The sequence below is a fragment of the Phaethon aethereus genome (assembly GCF_964289735.1).
Source record: "Phaethon aethereus genome assembly, chromosome: 2".
Taxonomy (NCBI): Eukaryota; Metazoa; Chordata; class Aves; order Phaethontiformes; family Phaethontidae; genus Phaethon; species Phaethon aethereus.
Genome location: NC_138582.1, coordinates 70487890 through 70514091, shown reverse-complemented (window position 1 = coordinate 70514091; position 26202 = coordinate 70487890). Strand labels below are relative to the sequence as shown.

At 44.5% G+C, this 26202-nt stretch overlaps 1 protein-coding gene across 1 annotated transcript in view; it reads right to left on the bottom strand.

Annotated features, from left to right (window-relative positions):
• Positions 1-24175, bottom strand: part of ANKS6 (ankyrin repeat and sterile alpha motif domain containing 6) — a 54077-nt gene extending 29902 nt beyond the window's left edge. The window contains exons 1-6 of the mRNA XM_082015000.1: positions 23746-24175; positions 20105-20604; positions 15879-15923; positions 11138-11342; positions 7318-7424; positions 5808-5956 (exon numbers count right to left, since the gene is read on the bottom strand). Coding sequence (XP_081871126.1) covers positions 5808-5956; positions 7318-7424; positions 11138-11342; positions 15879-15923; positions 20105-20604; positions 23746-24095 — 1356 coding nt within the window. The 5' untranslated portion in view covers positions 24096-24175. The remainder of the gene's footprint in view (positions 1-5807; positions 5957-7317; positions 7425-11137; positions 11343-15878; positions 15924-20104; positions 20605-23745) is intronic.
• Positions 24176-26202: the final 2027 nt, after the last annotated feature.

Below are 26202 nucleotides of genomic sequence, written 5' to 3'. Positions count from 1 at the left end.
TTTGTAAGGAGACTAAGATATGTAACACACTTGTGGTCAGACAGAATGCTTACTAAAGCTTTAAACAGTGGTGGAAGAGGGAGCTATATTGGCTTTCAGATTATATGTATAAGAGAACTATATCTAACACAATTTCTGCTGAAAAAGTGCCTGATTAAGACTTAACTTGTAAAGACTGTAATATTTTGTAGTTTTGAGACCAAATACTTAATCATTCCACACATCAAAATATTAAATTTGTGTCAGTACTCATGTGTCCACCTTCATCATTGACAAATACTATATTTTTTTTAATTTCACTTGATAATCTTTAATGACCCTAATTCAAGCCTTTGCATCATAACACTGCAAGAATTGCAATCCGACCTGTTGTTGATCTGTATTCCATAGAGCCAAAAGTTGTTCTGACAATCTCCCATCTAAGTAACTACACCCTTAAAAAGGTCCATCTAAATTGATACTGAAGTTGTATCATATCTAATAAAAGAATAATCATATGAAAATAACCACTTACTGCTTCATAGTTAAAACTGCAAAACAGATTTCAGCTAAAGTAGAATTTTAAATGGTCTTTAAAATTCATGTCAACAATAGCCTGGAAATTACCATGTGTGTTTTCAAGACCCTGATAATATTTATACTAAAGGTGAGATCATGGCCTCAAGGAAATTCTGAGGTACACTATAATCAAAAATTATTCACCTAAATAAACAACAACAGCAACAACAACAAAATAGACTCATAGTTTTTCCTTCTCTTTTGCAAACAGAAAGCTTTTAAGCGGCATGTTTTGACTCTATGTTGTTTACTGGATGATGCCAGTTTCGAGTTAAGAATACAGCATTCCAGAGGACATGTAAGCCTGAACTGCACACTCTTCCACTCTTCATATTAAAACCTCTGCTATGATCTTAACTGCCAATGCCAATAGCCTGTTTCCATTTATGGTTGAAATAAAGTCTACCCTCTGTCCTAGAGGTAGACAAGCGATATATTCCCTCAGTCTCTTGAGCTGTCCCACACAGAGTCCCAGGAGTATTTTCAAGTACATTACCAGAGCTTCAGTTTCCTTCCTACACCATCATTCCTTCTTCTAGAGTCTATTGAATAGCATAAAAGTAAAATAAAATAACTACTGCTGCAATTCCTACATAGAACAAACATATAATTAGTCCGTTTCTCACTATGTCAGGAGATACTAGCCAAATCCCCATAACATATCCACTCCAATTTCAAAAAAAGAAAAAAAGATAGCAATGAGCATAGAAACAGTCTACTAAAACTGGAATATATTTGGATTTTAAAGGCAGATTTAAAATTAAGATCATAATGGAAATTCAGTTCCAAACTTGTGAACATAAGTTTGCGCAGCAGTTCGCGCAGGCAGGGCGTGCAGGGAAGGCATGCGGGCAGGGCGCAGTCATCCCCCCCCGGCACTAGAGGTGTTCTGAGGGGTGGCCATCGCCCTCCCAGAAGAGGCTCAGTCATGGTCGCCACTCAGCTGAAAACCGTGGCCTGAAGGAATACGGCGACACAGACAGAGCTCCCGCTCAAGCACGTGGCTGTCCAAGTATCTGGCTGCAAAGAGTGCCTGAGCCTGTCAGTTGTACCAGAGACCAGCGGAGACACCACCTGCGTGCGGTGCGACCAGGTGAGCAACTGCTCAGCCTGGGGCAGGGCTGGCAGAGGCAGTGGAGAGGCTGAGGAGCATCAGGGGGTGTGAGAGGGAGATGGATCAGTGGAGGCACACCCGTCTGTCTGTGAGGCAGAGGCAGCTGGTGGAGGCTCCACAAGCAGCAGGGGATCCCCTGCCCTCCTGCTGCCGAGCAGAAGAAGGGGACCTAAGAGATCAGGGGAAATGGAAGCAGATCCCTGCTCGGCGACGCTGGCGAATCCCCTGCCAGCCTCCCTCACCATCCCAGCTGCCCTTACACAACAGGTATGGGGCTCTGGAACTCAAGGGCCAGGAACATGAGGATCCCAACAAAGATCCATCCAAGGGGGTGCCTAGGGTGAGTTAGCCAGCCCCACGCATCAAGACATCTCTGTTAAGAAAAAAAGGAGGGTAACTGTCGTAGGCGACTCCCTTCTGAGGGGTACAGAGGGCCCAGTATGTCGACTGGACCCAACCCACAGGGAAGTCTGCTGCCTCCCTGGGGCCCAGGTGAGAGATGTCACCAGGAAACTCCCTGGTCTGGTTCGGCCCACTGATTACTATCCACTGTTGGTCCTACAGGTTGGCAAAGATGAGGTTGCACTAAGAAGCCCAAAGGCAATCAAAAAGGATTTCAGAGCACTGGGGCGACTGGTCGATGGAGCGGGAGCACAGGTAGTGTTTTCGTCAATCCCTTCAGTGACAGGGAAGAATGCTGAAAGGAACAGGAAAGCACACCTGATCAACACACGGCTCAGGGGCTGATGCCGTTGTCAGCATTTTGGGTTTTTTGACGACGGGGCGGTTTACACGGCACCGGGCCTGCTGGCAGCAGATGGAGTGCAACTGTCTCCAAGGGGTAAAAGGATTCTTGCTTACGAGCTGGCAGGCCTCATCGAGAGAGCTTTGAAGTAGATTCGAAGGGGGAAGAGGATAAAACCAGGCTCACTAGAAATGAGCCTAGGGGTGGCATGCCGGAGTTGAAATCGATAGCCCAGCTCAAGTGCATCTACACCAATGCACGGGGCATGGGCAACAAACAGGAGGAGCTGGAAGCAGCGGGACAGCTGTGCTGTAGTTGCCATCACAGAAACATGGTGGGATGCTTCTCATGACTGGAGTGCTGCAATGGATGGCTATAAGCTCTACAGAAGGGATAGGCAAGGAAGGAGAGGTGGTGGGGTGGCTCTGTATGTTAGGGGGTGTTTTGATTGTATAGAAATCAATGATTGCAAAGATCAAGTCGAGTGCTTATGGGTAAAGATGAGGGGGAAGGCCAATGAGATAGATATCTTGCTGAGAGTCTGTTACAGACCACCCAACCAGGACGACGAGGCAGATGAAGCATTCTACAAGCGGCTGGTGGAGGTCTCGCACTCGCTAGCCCTTGTTCTTGTGGGGGACTTCAATTCACCAGACATCTGCTGGAAGTATAACATCGCAGAGAGGAAACAGTCTAGGAGGTTCCTGGAGTGTGTGGAGGATAACTTCCTGACACAGCTGGTAAGTGAGCCTACCAGGGGAGGTGTCCCACTTGACCTGCTGTTTACAAACAGGGAAGGACTGGTGGTGAGAGATGTGGTGGTCAGAGGCCGTCTTGGGCTTAGCGACCATGGCATGATAGAATTCTCAATTGTGAGTGAACTAAGGAGAGGGGTCAGCAAAACTTACTACCATGGACTTCCGGAGGGCAGACTTCAGCCTGTTCAGGTCACTAGTTGAGAGAGTCTCTTGGGAAGGCAGTCCTGAAGGACAAAGGGGTCCAGGAAGGCTGGACAGTCTTCAAGAAGGAAATCTTAAAGGCGCAGGAGCTGGCGGTGCCCATGTGCTGCAAGAAGAGCTGGCGGGGAAGGCGACTGGCCTGGCTGAACAGGGAGCTTTTGCTGGGACTCAGGGAAAAGAGGAGAGTTTATCACCTCTGGAAGAAGGGGCAGGCAACTCACGAAGAGTACAAGGATCTCGTTAGGTCAATTAGGGACAAAATTAGAAAGGCAAAAGCCCAGCTAGAGCTCAGTCTGGCCATGGTCATAAGGGACAACAAAAAATGCTTCTACAAATATATTAACAACAAGAAGAGAGGCAAGGAGAATCTCCATCCCCTCCTGGATATGGCGGGGAACATTGTCTCCAAGGCTGAGGACAAGGTTAAGGTACTTAATGCCTTCTTTGCCTCAGTCTTTAATAGCCAGTCCAGGTATCCACAGGGTATTCAGGCCCCTGAGCTGGAAGATGGGGACAGAGAGCACAATAACCTGCCCATAATCCAGGAGGAAGCAGTTAAGGACATGTTAAACCACCTAGACACCCACAAGTCTATGGGGCCTGATGGCATCCACCCCAGAGTACTGAGAGAGCTGGCAGAGGAGCTTGCCAAGCCCCTCTCCATCATCTATCAGCAGTCCTGGTTAACAGGGGAGGTCCCAGATGACTGGAGACTTGCCAATGTGACGCCCATCTACAGGAAAGGCCGGAAGGAGGATCCTGGGAACTACAGGCCTGTCAGCCTGACCTCTGTACCAGGGAAGATCATGGAGTGGTTCGTCTTGAGGGTGCTCACAGGGCATATGAAGGACAACCAAGGCATCAGGCCCAGCCAGCATGGGTTCATGAAAGGCAGGTCCTGCTTGACCAACCTCATCTCCTTCTATGACCAGGTGACCCACCTAGTGGATGAGGGAAAGGCTGTGGACGTTGTCTACCTGGACTTTAGTAAAGCCTTTGACAGCATCTCCCACAGCATTCTCCTGGAGAAACTGGCGGCTCGTGGCTCAGACAGGTATACTCTTCACTGGGTAAAGAACTGGCTGGATGAGAGTTGTGGTGAATGGTGTTAAATCCGGTTGGTGGCCAGTCACAAGTGGCATTCCCCAGGGCTCGGTTCTAGGGACGGTCTTGTTCAATATCTTTATTGATGATCTGGATGAGGGGATCGAGTGCTCCCTCAATAAGATTGCAGATGACACCAAGTTGGGTGGGAGTGTTGATCTGCTGGAGGGTAGGAGGGCTCTGCAGAGGGATCTGGACAGGCTGGATCGACGGGCAGAGGTCAACTGTATGAGGTTTAATAAGGCCAAGTGCAGGGTCCTGCACTTGGGTCACAACCACCCCATGCAACGCTACAGGCTTGGGGAGGAGTGGCTGGAGAGCTGCCCAGAGGAAAAGGACCTGGGGGTGCTGGTTGACAGCCGGATGAATATGAGCCAGCAGTGTGCCCACGTGGCCAAGAAGGCCAACAGGGTCCTGGCCTGTATCAGAAACAGTGTGGCCAGCAGGAGTAGGGAAGTGATTGTGCCCCTGTACTCAGCACTGGTGAGGCTACACTTTGAATCCTGTGTTCAGTTTTGGGCCCCTCACTACAAGAAGGATGCTGAGGTGCTGGAGCGTGTCCAGAGAAGGGCAACGAAGCTGGTGAGGGGTCTGGAGCACAAGTCTCCTGAGGAGCAGCTGAGGGAACTGGGGTTGTTCAGTCTGGAGAAGAGGAGACTGAGGGGAGACGTTATCGCTCTCTACAACTACCTGAAAGGGGGTTGTGGCGACAAGGGTGTTGGTCTGTTCTCCCAACTAACTAGTGATAGGACGAGAGGAAATGGCCTCAGGTTGTGCCAGGGAAGGTTTAGATTGGATATTAGGAAAAATTTCTTCACCGAGAGGGTGGTCAAGCATTGGAACAGGCTGCCCAGGGAGGTGGTGGAGTCACCACCTCTGGAAGTGTTCAGAAAACGTGTGGATGTGGCACTTCAGGACATGGTTTAGGGGACACAGTGGTGCTGGATTAATGGTTGGACTTGATGATCTTGAAGGTCCTTTCCAACCTTAGTGATTCTGTGATTCTGTAACATCTTCTTAATGTTACAGAAGTAATTAAGTATCCTTCCACTACTTAATTACGAGATCTACTTCTAGGCACTAAAATGCTTCAGTGCTCTTCCTTAAAAGTCTTCCCTTTGCCTTGCCATCTGACAAAAAGAAAGCTGAACACATGCTACATTTCATAAAATCAGGAAGCGCTGTCAATGAAGAATGCAGAACACATCACCTCCCAAAAAATCCAGGTACATTTTAGATCCAAAGTACTTCTTAGCAATGACTTTCTCTGCATCATACATTACAGGAAACAATGCATTGGCTATTTATTAAGAGTGAATATATTTACCCTTAGACCTCCTTTGTCGTCTGGCAACATTGGGACATTTAAGGATTGCCTACTTCTGGAACAAGGCAAAGAGGATCTGTTGTTTAGTTTATTCTTGTCTTTGTCTACTTGCATGCATGCTGATGCCAATAATCTTACAAGCTCTGTGTCTAAAAGAAAACAAATCAATATAATGCTTAGTCTGCTTTGCTTTCCCAAATTATGACTGATATGCTGACACTTTCCCTCTAAATCCCATAAAAGTAGTAATTGATCTACCTCAGCCCACAGTGGGCTGCAGTCTTACCATCACCTCTCTAAAGGTGGTATATAAATAAGCACCCTATTCAGTCACAATCAGTCATGTGTGACCAAGTGAACTGCCTCCTCTCGCACTTTGTAAGTTAAGAACGGTATTGTGATGCTGCCTTTTCTCACCTGACACAGAAGATAGTAGAGAAAAATAAATATTCTTTCTTCAAGTGTAGGTTGCAGAAAAGAAGCTTGCAATTAAATCCCAAAGAGAAAGGAAATTTTCAGCCTGGACAACGAAGGGACTGAAAAGACATGGTAAGAAAAAAGGCAGACAAAAAAAAAGTAAGAAAAAAAGAAAAGAAGAGGAAGAAAAAAGAACAAGCATGAGATGAGAAGAGGAAAGCAAAAACATATTCTGTAAATCTGTATCTTACACAGAAGTCAGGAAAGACTTTCAGAAGGACAAACAGAACTGACCTACAGTTCTACTACTGTAGAAACTCTGTCTACTACTCTGTCCTACAAGAAGTTAGTTATAAAAAAAATTCACTGTATTTATTTTCTAAGATTTCATACTATTAGTGATCTACTTTTAACAAAGGGAAGGTATCTGCTAGCGACCAAAAACACCACAATGAGTAAATACAGAGAAAACAAACATTAGTTCCATCAGCAGTAGTGTTTTTTAGCTTCAGATAAAGCAATTCAGGTACCAGGCAAGGTTAACAATAAGAAATTATATAGGCTAAACAAACTACAACAAAAACTAAACGTGTTTCATTGAAGTCTGCCCAAAACACGCTGCCTTTTCCTAAAGCACTCCCATAAAAACAGTTTATTCTCAGCCTTTACAGACCTAGTGCGAGGTTCAGCTAGGCGTTCACTAGTTTTGTTCTGACTGCACTCTGTCCTGTCCCTTTACTGCTTTTTACGGAGTGGAAACTTCTAGCTCCAGTTCATAGCTCTGTGCTAATGACACTACAGAATACCTGGGCCACCACAGTCAGATGCCACTGAACTGGCTCTAGTAACACAAACAACACATTTTGGAGCCGCTTCAAAAACAAAGGCAAGAGGAATGTACAAAATCTGTTATCCCATAAATGTATACACTCATCTATCCAATTAACTCAAAACTCACCATTTTCAGGTAGTATCCTTTCTTGGTCCAGTCCATCTTGGACCGTCCTAGCAACTTTAATGTATTTTCTAGATTGGAAGGGATGTTTATCTGTTTATGTTGTACATTTCCTCAGTGCTCTTTGAAATAACATACCTGGATCATTCAGCAGCATTATCAGGTCAAAAGCTGTGTATCCATTTTTTGCACGAAGATTGACATCAGCTCCTTGATTTAACAAATACTTTACAACATCTTTGTTTCTTTAAGGAAAGAAAAAAAGGCAGTGCTCATGTTAAAAAAAGAAGAAAAAAGAAAACCCTAATACTCCATTTTCATCTTTTTATACCATTGCTCCTCAATTAGAGATCAGAGTTTTACCTCTTCTATAGCTAACCAAGTCTCAAATTTGTTCACAAGCTATTCAGAAGCTTCCATGATTCCTTTGTGAGTCACTGTTTACTCACTATGAGTTACACTAATCAACATGCCTGAAAAATCCTAATTTGGATAGTCAGTTTCTTAAGCTGACTCTTTGGAACTGACTCTGGAATTTGCTGCCAAGCACCTTCCCAATGTAAGGCCATTAATACCTAGGGAAAAAAAGCAAATGGAAATACAAAGGTCAGTTCCAGTAGTCATCGTATGCCATCACTAATACTCCAACACAACTTCATATTCAAAACAGGTTAGAAATTGCCTACGGAAAAGCCAAACTGACTGAACATAATTTATAAACTCCAAACAGTACTTCACTTAATTGAAAATACTAATTATATAATTGAGAAGGCACATTACCACTTCCTTGAGGTGTTTAAAATGCAAAACTAGTCAGCATTAAATGATAACCAACAGAAACACCTTCCAACAAAAACCTCATAAAAACTAGTTGCATAAAAGGAATTCACTATCCCATTCCCATTAGCCCCTCTCCTACATCTGAATAAATAAGCAGGACTTGCCTCGTCAGTTAAAAACAATACTGTAATTCAGCCTACAAAATAAGTGAACAGCCAACAAAGCTAGGGAAAACATAATTAATACAAAACTCCTCTTGAGCAGAGCCTGACCTTGTATAAAAACAAACTCTGACATGCATAAGCAATATAGAGCAAAAATGTTCGTAAGTAGCAATAGATGACTGCAAACTCTAATACTGAAGCTGACAAACAGATCTCAACCTTTCCACTTCAGAACATCTTATCCTACAGACGAAGTTTTCACTTCTGAACTCAACGCAAATAAAATCAACCTAAAACGGAGGAGGAATGTTCCTCCTCTCTTCTAACAAAAATTCTGCTTACCCCTACCACAGCTCTTCTGCATACTTCCCATTACTTTTCTTCTCTTCCTTAAAACTGTCACACCCCACCCCATCCTGCTTTCCAGTCCTGCACCTTGAGGGCACATAGAGACAATCCTTTAGTGTCCCTGGCTCACACAGACCTTGCTTGCTCTCCCTTCAAACAAGAGACCCTCCACCCTTGCTCCTCCAGAGAAGGGGCAAGCTGAGGCTCTGCGGAGGCTGAAGATTTCCAGTTGTTACGAAAATTTGCAACTGGCCCATGCCAATCAAGGAGAAAGGCTAGGATGCAAAGTATAGAATTACAAGGGTAAATATTTATTCATGCACATGGGGTGTCCCAGACAAAGTGGGGCACCCCTAATGTGGTTTTACACAGGGTTCTCGTACACTTTGAGCATTTAGGTACAACATGATTTGACTAATCACTAACACCCACACTACCAATTACTAATCATAGTAAAACTTTGCAAAGCAACCGTATTTCTGCAGCATTCTTGTTGCTTGACTACTGATCCAGATGTCAGTCAGTCTTGCTATTGTTACTTATCTATGACGCCAGACAACACTCGGAGGGTTTCAAGGATGTATTAGGGGACTAGGATGCTGATGTTATCTTGGTTGGCTATGGGTGTCTTTTATCCTTCGTGAACAGTTCTAAGTTTCTAAGAAGCCAAGTCCTTATTTCCAGGGCTGAGATGTCCTTCTGGTCCTCCCACTGAGCTGGTGTCCTTCAGTTTGTTTTACTTAAGCACGAACAATACCAAAGTCTCCAGTAAAATTCCACTGCCTCAAGCATTAAGTGTATTAGCAAGCTTAATACAATTTCATACTATGAAGACCAACTGATATAATAGGGAAAGGAATTTTTGTAACACAGTCCTTGAGGAAACTGAACGGGCAGTATCTGAACACACGCAGCACTCAGCTGTGCTCTGTGCTTCCACAGACAAGAGGAGTGCCCGAGTACCAGCAAGGGTACAGCAGCCCTACACATCACCTTCTGCTGTCTGCTTCTACACCAGCTGTGCACTGGGGTGGCTGCTGCTAAGCAAAATGGTCGCACCAGAAAACCTGATCCTCAGGCACTTCTGTGAAATGCCTATTGCTACTCTCAGTACTGCATCGGTGAGGAAGCAGAGAATCTCATCTTATGTAGGTCCCAGGAACTACTTCAGAAAATTTTCACAAAGCAATGACAACTTGACCTCCTATTTTTCCCCTCTGTTGCACTTTCATAGTCCAATGAGATCTGCTGACTAAAATTAAAAGCTGGAGCAGAATATTTGTATTTGTACAACTAATGTGAGCATTAACAGGCAGTGAAGTGAATCTTCACCTTGCTGAGGGCCTTGTCTACAACAATACAACCTTCCTAAACCAAATATCCTGTATTCAGAGAATGCCAAGTATATGACAGAGATCACAAGTGAAATACCAGGCCAATTCCTGGAACTGGTTGGATGGTCGCATCCAGAGGGTAGGGGTCAACATCTCAATGTCCAGATGGAGATCAGTGATGAGTGGTGTCCCTCAGGCCTCTGTCTTGGGACTAGTACCCTTTAACATCTTCCTCAGCGACACAGACAGTGGGATCGAGTGCACTCTCAGCAAGTTTGCAGATGACACCAAGCTGAGTGGTGCAGTTGACATGCCTGAGGGATGATGCCATCCAGAGGGACCTGGACAAGTCTGAGGAAGGGGCCAGTGTGATCCTCATGAGGTTCAACAAGGCCAAGTGCAGGGTCCTGCACCTGGGTCAGGCCAACCACCAGTATCAGTACAGGCTGGGGGGTGAAGGGATTGAGAGCACCCCTGCCAAGGACTTGGGGGGGTACAGGTGGAAGAAAAGCTGGACATGAGCCAGCAATGTGCACTCACAGCCCAGAAGGCCAACCATATCCTGGGCTGCATCCAAAGCATTTCACAATGAGGGTGGTGAAACACTGGCACAGGTTGTCCAGAGAGGTGATAGATGCCCCATCCCTGAAAATATTCAGGGTCAGGCTGGACGGGGCTCTCAGGAATCTGATCTAGTTAAAGCTGTCCCTGCTCACTACAGAGGGGTTGGACTAGATGACCTTTAAAGGTCACTTCCAACCCAAACTATTCTATGATTCCTGGGGTCTGAGTCTTAAGTGCCTACCTGCATTTATGAAGGAGCTTTAGAGAAAATGACAATCAGTTCTCCAGTGGGCGCATTTCAGAAAACTCCATGAAAACTAAAGTCTGAATAGGGGAACATAAGAATGGTTTTAAGACTGGAAAATATGGCACATAGAAGGGTGACTGCCTTGAAGTTTCACAACTTCACGTAGGCCTACAACCCTGGCAGGGGTGACACTATTTTAGGAAACACTAAAAAGCATCAAAGGATTGAAGTTGAAATCTTCAGCTCTTAGTGCCTGCCTGGAGCACTATGTTCCCAGCACTTACTGAGCAAGATTCAAGTTCCCAAATGTGACACTTATTCTGATACCCAAATGGCATTCAGGTCTGCTCTGAAAAACTGAGGGCAGTGCAAGAGTCAAGGGAAACTGAAGTCATAAGTCTCTGAACATCTTGTAAGTCCCCTTTTCTCCCAAAGGCACTATCAAGAAGATTTTTTTTCTATTGGGATGTAAGAAAATGAAACTTCTTTACTGCTAGACCCAAAGACAGCATATATCTTACCCGTGGTATGTGGCCTGCATTAGTGCTGTCCAGCCATGAACATTATCCTGTTTGTCAATATCAGCATTTTTCTCAACCAGGAGCTGAACAAGGGGCAGCTGTCCAGTTACAGCCGCAATCATTAACGGAGACGCGCCGTCAACATTGGTAATATTGACCTGACTTGGGTCTTCATCAACGATCTCCTTAACCAGCTGAAAGTTTCCTGCAAAACAGTGATAAAACATAATCTACATGAGCAACAGAGAACTACTTAGCCACTGAATTAGTATATATTTTGATTTGCTGACATTGGTCTACATTTAGTGGCATTAAAACAGAAAAAATAAAGTACTAGAGCAACTGAAACACTAAAGCTAAATACTTGTACTGATCTTTGGTCTTTTAGTTAACCAGTACATCTTCCCAGGCTACATGAAATTGTGGCATAAGCATGAGGCACTGTTTTCCATCATTTTCCCTACCTGTACACTTACAATACAATCCCATTACAAGAATAATTTACTGAAATTAACAACTAAACTATAAAGGCTGTATAAACTGCAGTGCATCCCACATGGGAAGACACAAGTAGGGAATATTTCTATTAAATGGTCATAAGATGATGTCATGCAAGGAAAACTGATGATGCTGGGACACCAAGATTGGTCCTTCAGCAGGACAAAGATTGTTGTTCCATTTCCATAGGCTGACATCACAGAAAGCAACAATTTTAGAATCAAAGAGAACAGGTAAAAAGGCACTCTGAAAAGTGGCAAAGACTATCCCTTGCCTTAAGCAGGTAGAACAATGCCCTGTGTCACACTGACCCATAAGTTCCTCTTACAAAGGTGATTCACTGATTCTAAAAATCTCTACCGATACAGTTCCACAACCTCACAATCAATTAACCTATTCCAGTGCTCAACTTTCTTATATTCAGAATGTTGGGGTTTTTTTAATTCTGCCTCCAATATTTAAACTAAATCTCCAATGCAAAACCTCCGTACTCCTTGCTCAAGAGTAATGCGTTATTCCAGTCATCTTTCTATTTCTTTAAAAGTGAACCTAACACTCATGTTTCCACATAAAGAGGCTGGTAGTCACTGAGTTCTTGTCTAGATTACGAAAAGCTGTCCAAAATATGCTACTGAACATATTTTAACCAGGTTGTGGTTCTTCTTCTAAACCTTAATAAAAGTAGGAACAAGCACTTCTTAAAAATATATCAGGTAGTCAGGGGTACCTTAAGCAAAGAGCTTAAGTTCACCCACCTCCCTTACTTTTTTGATGACATATGGCAGGCAAAAGCAGGGGAGAAGTTAAGAGGAAAAAAAGATCTATATGACCGAATACGTGCCACTGTAGGAACAGAGGCAAGAAGCAGCAAATCATCAACTGCCATGCAAATGGAAAAATTCCCAACTTTAAGCCAGTCAGAATCCCAGACAAACCCTGCAGGCACTTGAATGCACTCACTGAAACTAAACACTCACCTGTGCCTCTCAGCTAATTTCTTGGAACAGGAAAGATATAAAAGCACAGAACTACCATTTTATGTCCCAATTTAGTAAAAAACAACAGGTGGCTTTTTTTAACACAGACCCGCATCAGAGACCTTGTTAAACAGAAATCCTGGATCCTACATAGACTCAAGAATTAACTCTGAACTCTGGCCTGGACACTTCTTAACCTAGTGAGCTGGTGTGTTGGGTTTGTGTGGCAAGGTTTCGGTAGTAGTTGGGGCTGCAGGGGTGGCTTCTCTGAGAAGCTGCCAGAAGCTTCCCCCGTGTCTCACAGGACCAACACCAGCCGGCTCCAAGACAGACCCACTGCTGGCCAAGGCCAAGCCCATCAGCGACAGTGGCAGCGCCTCTGGGGTAACAGAGTTAAGAAGGGGAGAAAAAAAATCTGTGCAACTGCAGCCAGAGGAGAGGAGTGAGAATGTGCGAGAGCAGCAGCCCTGCAGACCCCCAAGCCAGGGCAGTAGGAGGGGCAGGAGGGGCTCCAGGCGCTGAAGCAGAGGTTCCCTGGTAGCCCCTGGGGAAGACCCTGGTGGGGCCAGCTGTGCCCCTGCAGCCATGGAGCTCCACACTGGTGGAACAGATCTCCACCTGCAGCCCGGGGAGGACCCCACGCCACAGCAGGGGGATGCCTGAAGGAGGCTGTGGCCCTGTGGGAGGCCTGCGCTGGAGTGGGCTCCTGGTAGGACCTGTGGACCCATGGAGAGAGGAGCCCAGGCTGGAGCAGGGTTGCTGGCAGGACTTGTGACCCTGCGGGGGACCCACACTGGAGCCGTCTCTTCCTGAAGGACAGCACTCTGTGGAAGCGATCCAGGCTGGAGCAGTTTGTGAAGAACTGCAGCCCGTGGGAAGGACTCCCATTGGAGAAGTTGGTGGAGGACTATCTCCCGTGGGAGGGATCCCAGGCTGGAGCAGGGGCAGAGTGTGAGGAGTTCTCCCCTGAGGAAGAAGGAGCAGCAGAGACAAGGTGTGATGAACTGACCACAACCCCCATTCCCTGTCCCCCTGTGCCACTCGGAGGGGAAGTGGTAGAGAAATTAGGAACAAAGTTGAGTCCAAGAAGAAAGGAGGAGTGGGGAGAAGGTGTTTTAAGATTTGGTTTTATTTCTCATTATCCTACTTGGATTTGATCGGTAAAAAAAATTGAAGTAATTTCCCTAAGTTAAGTCCGTTTTGCATGTGACGGTAATTGCTGACTGATCTCTCCCTGTCCTTACCTCGACCCAGAAGCTTCTTGTTATACTTTTCTCTCCCCTGTCCAGCTGAGGAGGGGGAGTGATAGAGTGGCTTTGGTGGGCACCTGGCCTCTAGCCAAGGTCAACTCACCACAGTTGTTTTTTTTAACACTGCTGCTATCCATAGGCAAGTATTTCAGAAAAAAACAAAAGGAGTATGCTGACCAGTATTCATTTGGCTCCCCCATAAGACTCCTTCTGACACAGTGCTAATGTTTATAAATCTCAAATTAAAAGTCACAGGGGTACAAGAAGGGCATCTGAACTCCCTAAAATCTTACAGACCTGAGGGTTTCCCAGGAAGAAGTTTGGGTATCTTACGTGTGAAGAGTCGACATTTAAGAGAGAGCTCCCAGTACTGCTACCTATCACCTCTTTCTTCTTCACTACCATGTCTGCCCATTTCCAGTTCTGGTAGCCTGAAAAGCCATAAAATTCCTGAGAAGGTGATTTAGGATGGTGTCCTGGTTTTGCTGGGAAAAAAGCATAAAATCAGTTTTCTGTTCAGGAAAGCTGCATTTCTAAGACGACTGCAGCACCCATTACTGTGAGAACAAAGCTGATAAGACACTTTCTTTGAGTTCACGGCCAGCCATGGTATCAGGGTTTCCATAGTGATCAAGGCCTCCAGCAGTCCTGAGACAGCCAGGTGCTAAAGCTAGGAGAAATGGAGGCCAAGGCAGCTGATCCAGGCAGGCCAGCAGAAGTATTCCGTACCATAAACATCACGCTCACCATAAACTGGGGAGTCTGCTGGGAACGGTTCTCTCTCCACGGCTGCCATCCCAGGAGGGCCTCGCCCGTCACGTTGCTCCCGAGGCCTGCTCTCCCTGCGCTGGAGCTGTGCCGCTCGCAGCGCTCGTCCACCAGTGTTTGCTGCTGGGAGCATGCAGCTCGCAACCCACATCTGGGCCGAGTATAACTCTGTGTACTTTACATGGCTTTAGTATTAGTATTACTTTTATTGTTTTGTTAAATCTGTTTCTATTTCAACCTATTTCAACCCACAAGTTTCCTTTCTTTCCCCAATTTCCCTTTCTCGGCTGGGAGGGGGTTTTCGGGTGGTAGAGCAATTGCTAGCATTTAGCCCGGAGGTGGGCTAAACCAAGACAGATGGTTAACTGAAAAGCAACTGTTAAACCATTGTAGCAAACCCAGGATGAGATCCAAACGCTAAGGCCAGGCTTGACCATTTAAAACACACCTCTAACTTTTCAATAGGAGTGCAGCAACAATAAAACCTGGAAGATAACTGTCAATCTAAAGACACAATGCTGAAACCATTTGGACAGTTGTTGAGAAAAAATGGCATTTTCCTTCACAAAAATCTTCATTTACAAATAATAATAATAAAGAAGATCTAAAAATCTATCAGAAACTGTGAAAGTTGCTAACTCAGAGCTCTCTTCAGGTTGCAGCTCCCTGCTGAAAGCAAGAAAGGGAACCATACCAAAGGCTTCATGATTATGTTACAGTCAGGAGTTGGTACATGGACAAAAAAGTTGGAGAGGTAGTTGTGCCCAACTCTAAAGCTTACTTATTCTGTATGCACATATCACAGTCAGGAGGGGTAGAACCAGCTTTCAGTGCACCGTGATCTTTTTTTCTGAAGCAATTTTAAAAAGCAATTACAAAGCTCACATGAAGCAGAGGCCAGCATAGTTTTTGCACCAATCAGCACTTTTGTTTTCAAACTTCAAGTTTATGAGGAAGGGAAAAAAAATCATAGTAACGGTAGCATGGTTTTGGAATAACTGGAACTACTGTATCACACCATATTGGCATGAAGGGCACAACCAGGGGTTCATAAAGATTTTCTCATATTGGAACGTGAAAAAATATAAACTACAGAAATAAATGTACTTTTAAAATGAAAAGAAAAATATGGAAAAAAACAAAGTCATATATAAAACCAGAGGACCTCTTGATTTCCTGTGTTAGCAAACAAACATGCTCTGAAATTACAAGAACCAGACATAGTAGAAGGATGCTATCACTACTTACCCAATTTCAAAGCATGGAAGACATCAGGTTGCCTCTTTTCTGTATCTGAAAGAAATATAAATATTTCTATTAGCAGTCACTAAAAAAGAAAAAATTTCTAGTAAAATTTTTATAGCAAAAACTATTAAAAAATTACATAAAGATACTACAAAACAGACGTTTAGACATACATTTAATATGAACAAAGAAAGCACTGATAACCTTTTTATCTCCATTGGGAAGAATGACTCACCTGTATGGTTCTCTGTGCAGAGCTAAAACTACAAACTATAATAAAGCGCCAGTATAGGCTTTTGCCTTTCAACTTCCATTCTCTATCAGGAAATTGTATTTGGGAACTTCTGTGTTTCCTGTCTGGAAGACTAAAATATCAATTAAGGAACCACAGTATGGTTCTGTGGTCTGGTGTAATCCTCTGTACAACAGCAAACACTCAAACAGTACGGAATTATTTTGAAAGGTGACTCAAAAGGAGTTTTACAAACTGTCCCATTTTTATTTCCTCTTGAGTATTGCCAGGTTAGTTTGTGAAGGTCACAAAAATAATGGTGATGATTTAACCACACAGCTTGTTATTTGTGCATTAATAGATATCCTTCCACTCCCAGATCACCACCCCCATAATAAGAACTGTAATTATTACAAATTTTAATATTTTGAATGAAGGGTCGTTCCTTCGACATGCTTTCAAAGCACTTTGAAACTGCTGACACTATGAAAGATGAGGAAAAAAAATAGTGAAATATTTTGCACCTTCCACTCAAGCCAGAAAAACACATCTTCCTCCACCTTCCAAAGCATTACTGACACTACAGAATCAATGGGGTAAAAAGATTTTAAAGAAAACAAGGAGACGTTGAGAGATTTCCTGGGCCTGATTCTGCCATTTTTATGACAATACAGAAAAGGTTAATGTTCATAGCTTGACTCCAAAGGAAGTAATTTGAAAACGCTGAACAAAAGCAATTGCTGGAAAAGCAAGCAAAAAAAAAAAAAGAGAAACTCTTAGTTTAAGACTGGGAAAGAGAGTGGTGGGTCCTACATTTTTCTCCTCTTTCAGAAACTGCTCTTACAGAAGGAATTGTGTATGAGCTCACTGTTGGAAAACAAATTTCAAAAGACTAGTTTAGGAAAGGACCAGACTCCGTTCTTGGCATGTGGAAAGCCTGGAAGAGAAGCAGCCTCAGGGAGCAGGAGACCACAAGGAGATGCCAGAAGGAAAGACTGCTGTCGGGGTAAGCCGAAGCAAGGATAGGGACAGAACACAGGCAACACCCAATTTGCTACTGACAACAGCCCTGAGAAGCGAGTTGCTTTCTTTCGGGAGGCAGTTCGCCCTATCTATGGCAATGGATCAGAAGACAAATTCTGATCCTTGCTTTTTCTGGCACCTTTCTTACGAGAGAAAGGATCTTTTTTCTTCTCAGGATGCACAAGACTCCAGTGCTAGGAGGAGACTGAAGCCATGGTCAAAAAATAATTCAGAAATTCATGTGGAAGCTTAACATTTTTACCCCCCTCTCTGCCCCAATTAGTTACTATCCTTCTGCTGATGGAAACTCCCCCTTAGCAGAGGTGACAGGAACACTCATCTGCTTTAAAGCAAGTCCACCCTCCTAGCTTAAACAGACTTCTTCAATACTTTAGGTGGTATAACCCCAGAAAACTTTCAAGACTCATCAGGCCAACTCTGCCTGCATGTATGTTCTGTATGTGCAAACACAGGGGCAAGTTATAAAGCACTGCCCTGGTGAACCCCACAGACATCTGATTCTCTCTGTGTACTGTAACCAACTGATGTCTATTCCTCAGAGACTGGTCATGAGCAAATGTCTACAGTCAGATGGTTCTGTCTGGCAGCGTGGCTGTATGAAAGCCCTAGCTTCAACTTAACCTATGAGTCAGCATCTGACTAAGTTAATACCTTCTCTGAAGCAGAAACAAATGTCAGATTTTTGTCCTTGCTTCTTAAAGTACAAGGGAAGCTTGACCTGCAGAAATGACACCAAATGTAAACAAAAATTAATAATTTTGGGGATTGCGGACATGTCCACATGGCGGTGTAATATAGACATAATCAGAAAATATATTAAAATAAGCCTATTTGGGTATCACAAGTGGCAAAGAGCTTAGAGTGGACTATCCTACTGCACAGGCTTTCTGCCAGCATGACTGGATGGGTGGTAGCTCCTAGAAAAGTTTTTTTTCTAGGGCTAGCCACATCCTTAGATTTCATAACAAGTACTCCAAAGCTGAAATATCCAGGTGCAGTTCTTCCAAACGCTGTGGTTAAGCACCTCCCAGCACTGCTCTGCATCATAAAGCACAAATACCTTGAAAAGTGTCCCCAAACAGTCACATACAGAGTAAGGTCTCAATCTCTGAAATGACTTACTGACATTTTGAATGTGCAACATAATGGCCAAATCAAACTGTCTGATTTGAGAAACAGATTTAATGCATTTCTGTTATCATAAACAAAATTCTGGGGAAGGAAACAGAAACAAATCCACAATACTTTAACAAAACTAAGACATTCATAACAGTATTTTATAGAACCAGCTAGAAAGAAAAGCTAATTTGGAAAGATATCTGCAATAAATAAAAAATGTTTAAAAACTAAATTCATTAACATTTCAAACTGACAAGTGACAGAAAGTAGGTTTAACCTTTATCTTCAATAAAAACAAAAATCCTAGAAAATTACATACAAAAAACTGTCAAGAGAATAAAAATTTGCTTAGTAATTTAAAAATCTTGGAAAATTACTGTTAAGACAAACAATATACTATTCTGTCCTTTTGGTTGAGTGTATGGTACTGGATATACTGGTTAAGACTGAGGAGAAATGTTGTAGTATAAATTTGCTCACACCTTCCTAAGCCTTCAGATCCCTTAGTACCAGATATTACCTCTCTCCACAAAATCATAGATTTCTTCTATCCTTCCATGGTCCTAGCTAAAGCTACATGACCACCACACATTCTTTAATTACATGGTCACAAAATGTTTCTTTATCAGTTCTCTTGTCTCATTCAGTGCACATAACAAATGCATTACAGGGCAAAATTAAAAACCATAAAAGCAGCATTTCTTAACTTCATTTTAGTTGAGATTTGCATTGAAATAATGTCATTTTAATCTAGTTTTTGTACATACACGAGCAGCATGTGTGCCTATCTCTGTGCATGCACAGAAACAGGCATATTCACGTTTTAAGAGAGGAGGTTGCTTATGAATTTTATGAAGTCCTGAAATTAATTAAGTATTCCCCTCTCCTGCAAGGAACAGAAAAGTTGGGGACATGCCAACTTGTTATTCATCCACATTCATACTTCATTTTCTTACAATACACAGTCCACTATCAAAGGACTTTGAGGAGGTTTCATATATTCAGAGAATGGTAGAAGAAACCGTTAAAGTTAACCTCATCTGGTTTTCTGCATATCACAGGCCTTGTACGTAACACCTGGTGAAGACAATTCAATGATGAGTTTTAGAAAGGCATTTAACCTCGACTGCAACTGTTAGCTATTGCACACCTCTACTAAGTCACTCCAGGTCTAAGCTTCACCACAAAACATAGCATCTTATTTCCCATTCAAATTCTTCTAACTTTAAACTCACAGGTTTTTTCTTTGGTTGACATATAAAAAGGCCCTCCAGTACAGGACTTCCTGTCCTTAACATGGACACTGTAGTAAATAATCACACCTCTTAGCCACCTCCTCATGAAACTAGACAGATTGAACTTCTTCAGTCTTTCCTTACAAGACAGGGTTTTCTAGGTTTTGGATGTTTTAGGTTTTCTTTGAGTCTGCAACACCCTTTCTTTGATATCCTATTCTGTTTTTAGTGTCCCTTCTTTAGTGCCATTTCAAGTAGGCCTTTGTAATTTTCTTCCTAAATAAGCACCTGGATCATGTGTTTAAAAGCAAAAAACGTTTAAAACATTAGAACATTTTAAAATGTTTCACGTCATTTTTATTGCAGGGCAGGAATCTCATTATGCTAACATGGAGGTAATCTGCTGAAGTTGGGCATTCCTCCCTCACCCAAGGTAGGTGCACCTACTCCAACATTATAACTTGTAACTAGACTTTGAAAAGAAAACATCATTTTGAAATTTGAAAAGAAACATCACGTACGTACAAAATAACCCCTTCAATTTCTAAATACGCAATCAAAACTTCCAGAAAGCAAAACAAAAAAATAACACTCCATACCTGCCTGGGGTCTGATCGTTGTGAGAGATTCCAGGTAGTCCTTCATGTCTTTGTGTTTGAAGCCAACAGAGATTTCAAAAGGTGTTTTATGTAGTACATTCAGGTGATCAGGATTGGCACCTTTCTCCATGAGCTGCTGTGCCAAGCTCACCTTTCCACTAACAGCTGCCAACATTAAAGGACTCCAGCCCATAGTCTTCACAGAGTAATTACAATCAGCTCCCCAGTCTAATAATAGATGTACCACTGCCTCATGTCCATGCTGAGCAGCTGCCATTAGTGGAGTGATATCAGGAAGGTCGTCTCTGCTGCTGTTAAGTACACTTGTGCTAAAATGGTCATAATTGTCTACAAAAGCTCCAGATTCTAGCAACAGTTTCACCATGCTGATGTGGCCGCCTCTGGAGGCCATTGTGAGGACACTGGCTCCTAACTTATTCTGTGCATTGAGATCAGCACCGTTCTCGAGCAAGATGTGAGCCACGCTTAGATGTCCAAACCTTGAGAGAAAGAGATAAGGACGAGAATTAACAGCTTGGATGGCAGAGGCTTCTCAAAGAAAACCGACATACTCTGAACATGTAAAACTTTGTTAACAAATTGGCCTATTGACTAATACACTATGTGGGATCATGCACGCATCACTGAATGTGACAGTGGTCACCTTACTGCAGAGGAGCAATCAACAGGTGGGGACTGTAGTTCCACTTGTATCAGTCACCATGCTTATTAACCAGGCACCTATTTAAGAGGATGTTCTGGTCAAAGCAGCAATGTGCTAACCTCATTTTCAACTGCATGACATCAACATGTAACTTCCATAAACCAGTCACTTTCATCCTCTTATTTCCAGGCCTGTATCACATTTAAGAATCAAAGCCAGTTTGTCTGTAGAGATTTTTAATTAAGTACCCTCATTACTATTGAACGAGTAAAAGCTTCAAAGAGTCACTGCTCAAGGAAAAGGTTTTATGAACTGGATAGACAGTCTTTTGCATTTGCATCACCCCTTGCTTTCCAGTTGTCAACCATCAACAATCCCCCACAATGGAAGAAAGCTCAGAGAAGACAGGCATATGCCCATGAAGCGCAGAGAAGAACACAGCCAGTGGCCGCAGCTGCTGCACATTAAGCTGAACTTCGTTCATCACAAAGGGGGCCCAGGGCCCCCTTTGTTTTAGAAAAACTGCTCTATCAGCAGAGTGGGATAACTGGCTGTGCAAATGGCCTTCCCTAAAGCAATCGATAGGAAGTACTATCCTCCTGAGTCAGCCAGACCAGCACGGGGAAACTGTCTACACAGCTCAGCCCAACACAGAGCACCAGAACTGAGCAACCAATAAAACAAATTTTGAAGAAAGCAGGGGGCTTGAGCTGGCTTCCAGCCACATATTCCTCCCTGGCAACCGGGGACACCCAGGATCATGATGGTGAACACACAGGGACTGGTAGTGGGTGTGCTGTTTGTCTTGTGGTTCAGTTGCTATGTTAGGCTCATGTTGTGATTTCAGGAGATTGCTGTATCACTAGGCTACATTAAAATCCTGCGTAACATCAAATATCTTCCAATAAGGAAACCTGGTATTAAAGCATTAAACTCTCTTTGTGTGGAATATCTAAAAGAACTTGGTCAGGGTATGGAACTCTGACACCAGTTTCACCAGTAACCCAGCTTCAATACCACTTGACTATCAGAGGCTCTGGTAGTTTGGCAGCAAGCAAAAGGCAACCATGCCAGCCATACACCCAACCAGCTAGCTAACCATGAGAAAATGGAAACCCTTCACCGTTCCTCAGCTGAGGAATCGCACATTTTAGTAAACATAATACATTGACAAGATGTGTACTTTGCACTGTAGTTGCAGGTATCATGCATTACTATATGCTTGTGCAGTGTTTAACACAATCAAACTTTAATCCTGAAAGGAGCCTTTGTACGCTGCAGCAAAGAAAATGTTAGTTCAGGAAATCCCAAAGAATGCTACCAACCACTAACAGCAGACATGAGACCAAAACTCCATAGTTTTCTCTCAGAAAGTACACAGTTGCAGAAGAAGCCTCCAGGCCCTGTCTAGTCCTGAGGTCTATCCCGATAGCCTTCACTGCATCACCTCAGTAGAGCCTGCAACCCCTGTACACATGATTAATTTTATGCATATATGCTACCTCCTGTCCAATTTCAACAAGACTAACCACAGCCAGAAAATTAAACATGTCAATAGTTCGAAACCTATGTTTGTACAAACATTGTATTTCCTTTTTGGTTATCCATTATACAGGAAAAAGAAACATGCTCTTCCACTTTACGCTTTCGCCACAGGTTTCAATGGTATCTACAGTACCTTTCAAATGGCAGCAAGTAATTTCTTTAAAACAGTGAGAGGATTATAGCAATTTCAGTTTATTGTTTTTAGAGAATGAGCATACAGTTTTCACTAAGGGGAAAAAAAAAAATCTAAGAATGTTTCTGCAACTTTTTTCTTCTCTTTTTTTTTTTAACTTTCATCAAGTAACAAAATTGTTGAACCTTGTCTTCCTTGTTCTTACTGGGAAACCAGCTGTGTGACTCATTCTTTGGGAACTTTCTATGGGCTTTAACTGAAAAGAGAAATGTTGACTTTGAAACAGATTCTTTTCTTCCAAGTATTTTAATCTGTTATGAAACAAACAAAAAAACTTTTCTCCACTCAATTAAGCAATCAATTATTATAGGAAAGCACTGCCCTCCAACCTCGCAAAACATGTCTGTAAACCCAGAAGGTACTTGTATATGTAAAGATAAGCAAATCACCAGCATTAGCAATACAGGGACCTCCCACAACCCAGCAGTGGGTTACACGAAGCACGGCATCACTGATGCAGACAACAATACAGTTTTGTCATCAAAACCCTCAGAAGTGATTTTCCGTATCCTCCAGTGAACCACTTAAGAAAATATGGAAAAGACAAGTGAAATTAATTACTTCTGTTTGCTTCAGTATGTTTTATGTCAGAGGTGACTTTTCAACTGGTAGGTAAGACACACATACCAAAAGGAATGACAGAAAACAAAGGAAGGGTGTGAAGGTATCTTATTTCCACGGAAGGAACGAGCGGAGCAGTATTTTCATGTTCAGGTTACCTCTGCGATGCTGCACTGGCTTTACCCAAGAAACAGCATGTGCAGCTTTCAATCACCATATCCTTAATATGGAAGAAGAAAACCTAACGCCCCAGTGTCACACTTATCCAAATTTAAACTCGACAACCCCTCCTCGCCCCACCCCCGGGGGAAGGCAACAGGTGACCACTCGGATCCCCCCACCGCCCTCGAGATAACCGCCGCTACACCACCGACTAGGCGACCGCGGCCTACAACATGGCGCCTCCCCGCCCGTTCTCACACCCACCTGGGGGCGCCCCTAGAGCTCCCGGGCGCCCTCCCCCGGCCCGGGGAGCGGGATTTTGAGGGCGAAGGAGCCAAGCGCCGGCGGCAGTCCCGGGGCGGGGAAGGGAGGGCCGCCGACTCTGTGCCTCGGCGGCCATCCCTTCCCCGCCCCGGGACTGCCGCCGGCGTGGTAGCCTCCCTGCCGCTGACTAGGCCGGTGCCCCGCGGCGAGGCGCGATGGCGGCCGGAGAACCTCCCCCCCCCCGGCTCCTACCTGGCCGCTTGCATGAGGGGGCTCCATCCGTAGTGGTTCCTGCTCTGTACCGAGGCTCCCTTCCGCAGCAGGAACCGCACCAGCTGCTCGTGGCCCCCGGCCGCGGCGAACTGCAGACCTGTGTTGCCGGCCTCGTCGGTGCAGTCCACAGGCACGGCGGGGGCCGGCGGGACGGACGCTTCGCTGTGGGGCTCCGCCGCCGCCTCCTCGGTACCGCAGGAGGAGGGGGCCGCCGGGTCGGCGTTGCCGCCGCCGGGCAGCCCCAAGAGGCGCCGGGCGGTCTCGCAGTCGCCCTGCTCGCAGGCGCGGAGAAAGAGCTGGACCTGGGGGGGCACCCCGCACTCCCCCATGGGCAGCGCCGGCCAGCCCCAAGCCGCTCGGCGGCCCGCGACCGCCCCCGCCGTCGGCGGCTCGGCGGCCGCCGGGAAGGCAGCGGGTAGGAGGGGACTCTGCTGGCGGGAGGGGGCCGGCAGAGGGCGGCCGCAGGGCCCCGGCTTGTCTTGCACGGCGGGGAGGGGAAGCCGGACTGGGCCACACGCCGCCCTCCTCGGAGTCGGCAAAGGGCTTCCCCGCCTGGCCCGGGGGCCTGGCCGCCTCTCCCTGGCGGGGCGCCCTCTCCTGCCCGCGCTGGCGATGCCGGCGGCGTAACCCCTCCTCGCCCCAGGCAGCGTCCGGCTCACCGCGGCCCCTGCCCCATTCCCCAGGTGTTTTCTGTCATCCACTCGCATCTGGGCTGCGGCCCTTTCCGTGCCCTGTTCCTGCGACCATTACAGACTCCCATACACTGACGTGTCTCCGCCTTACACGTTATTCTGCCCGGGGTCATGGCAGCGAGCCTTCGCTATGGGGCCTATTTGCTCTCGCCTGACACAGCAATCCCTTTCCCCTGCTTTGCAACGTGACTTCTACAGCCTGGCATGGTCTCTCTCTGTCAGCCGCGCTCCGCTTACATGATACTTCAGCCTTTACTTGCGCTTTCCTACTTGTGTTTTCCCTTGAGCTCAAAGCCAGTCTCCTCCTTCACTGAAATACAGGATTCGCAGTTGAGTCATTCCCAAAAAAAACCAAATTTCCTGCCCCCTGATAGTGCAAATCAGTTAGGCTTTTGGGTTAAAGAGTTTGAGCATAAAATTGTGACGTCTTGTGGCGTTTCCAAGTATCTTCTCACTAGCTGTTGTCCCACAAGTGGGATCATATACCTGGTGCAACATGCCAATGTACACACAGAGTAGAGGTACTTCATTTATAGCGTATTTGCACAGACATGGGTGTGAGGTGGTATTCCACAAAACGAGCACACCACACAGAGGAATTACCACATATTTATCCTGTTACATGTTTAGCGAAAACAATAGAGAACCCACCCAAGCTTCCATTCATTGGCTAGTCATTACCACATCGTGTATTATTCGTTACACGTATCCAAACTGGCACGCATGCTTCTAGAAAGAGGAGGGGGTAATTTGCAGAGTCCCTCAGTTGAGTCGCCATCTCCTCCTGCCACCTTTGCCTGTTCCCCAGTTACTGTGGATTCAGCTGGCCTCATGACAGTTACTTTTTCAAGAGTGCAGGAACAGCTAAGTCTTCATGGTTTACTGCTTAAGTACAACTACTTCTCCATCTTCTTGACCACCAGATCTGGTTTCATTAATCTTTTTTGATTGTGTTTACTCCTACCAACCTGCACACTAGAATCTTCCCTTTGCCTCAGACATCTCTTACACCTTTGCAAATTTATCATTACAGAAAGAATAGGACAAATTCCTAGACAAGGTAAATATTCAGTGATGCTTCCTCCATTATAAATACCATGTGTTAACTCATGTGAAATTTGTAAATATTTAACGTATGTACCTATGTTCAATAATTTCCTTAAGCATAAAGATGCTCATAGTGGTCATCATCAGAGGCCAGATCCATGGCTAGGTAGACTTTTGGTTGAGCCAGCACAACCATTCTTACATTACGATAGTATGAGTAGCTTGCCATTATCAATGAAGCTGGATGGTGCAATTCACTCTGTAAGATTTCAGAGCTTGGAAGAAGGGAATGGCAAGAGTGACTAATGCAATACATTATTAATGATTCAAGAAAACTGGATCATACTTACCATATCAAAGTGCATGCTTGGATATAGTCAAATTAGTGACAGAATCACTCCAGTTTATCTTTGAGATAAGTTACTGAACATGTTGATTGTACAAATTTATGTTATGTAGCTGATGGTTATGCTATCAAATTCTACTAATGGTTTGAAACTCCAGACAAAGATATCATGAATGTAATTAGGAGTCTAACAGCGGAAGATGCAACTCTTATTTTAAGAAATTCCTAAGTAAGCAATAGGAAATATTTGTTGGGGTTTGCAAAATGAGAGGAAATTATTTGTGCTAAATCCTGCTGCTGTCATCTGATGGTTGTTATGACCTTCAGTCAGCATCCCAGGCATTTATACAG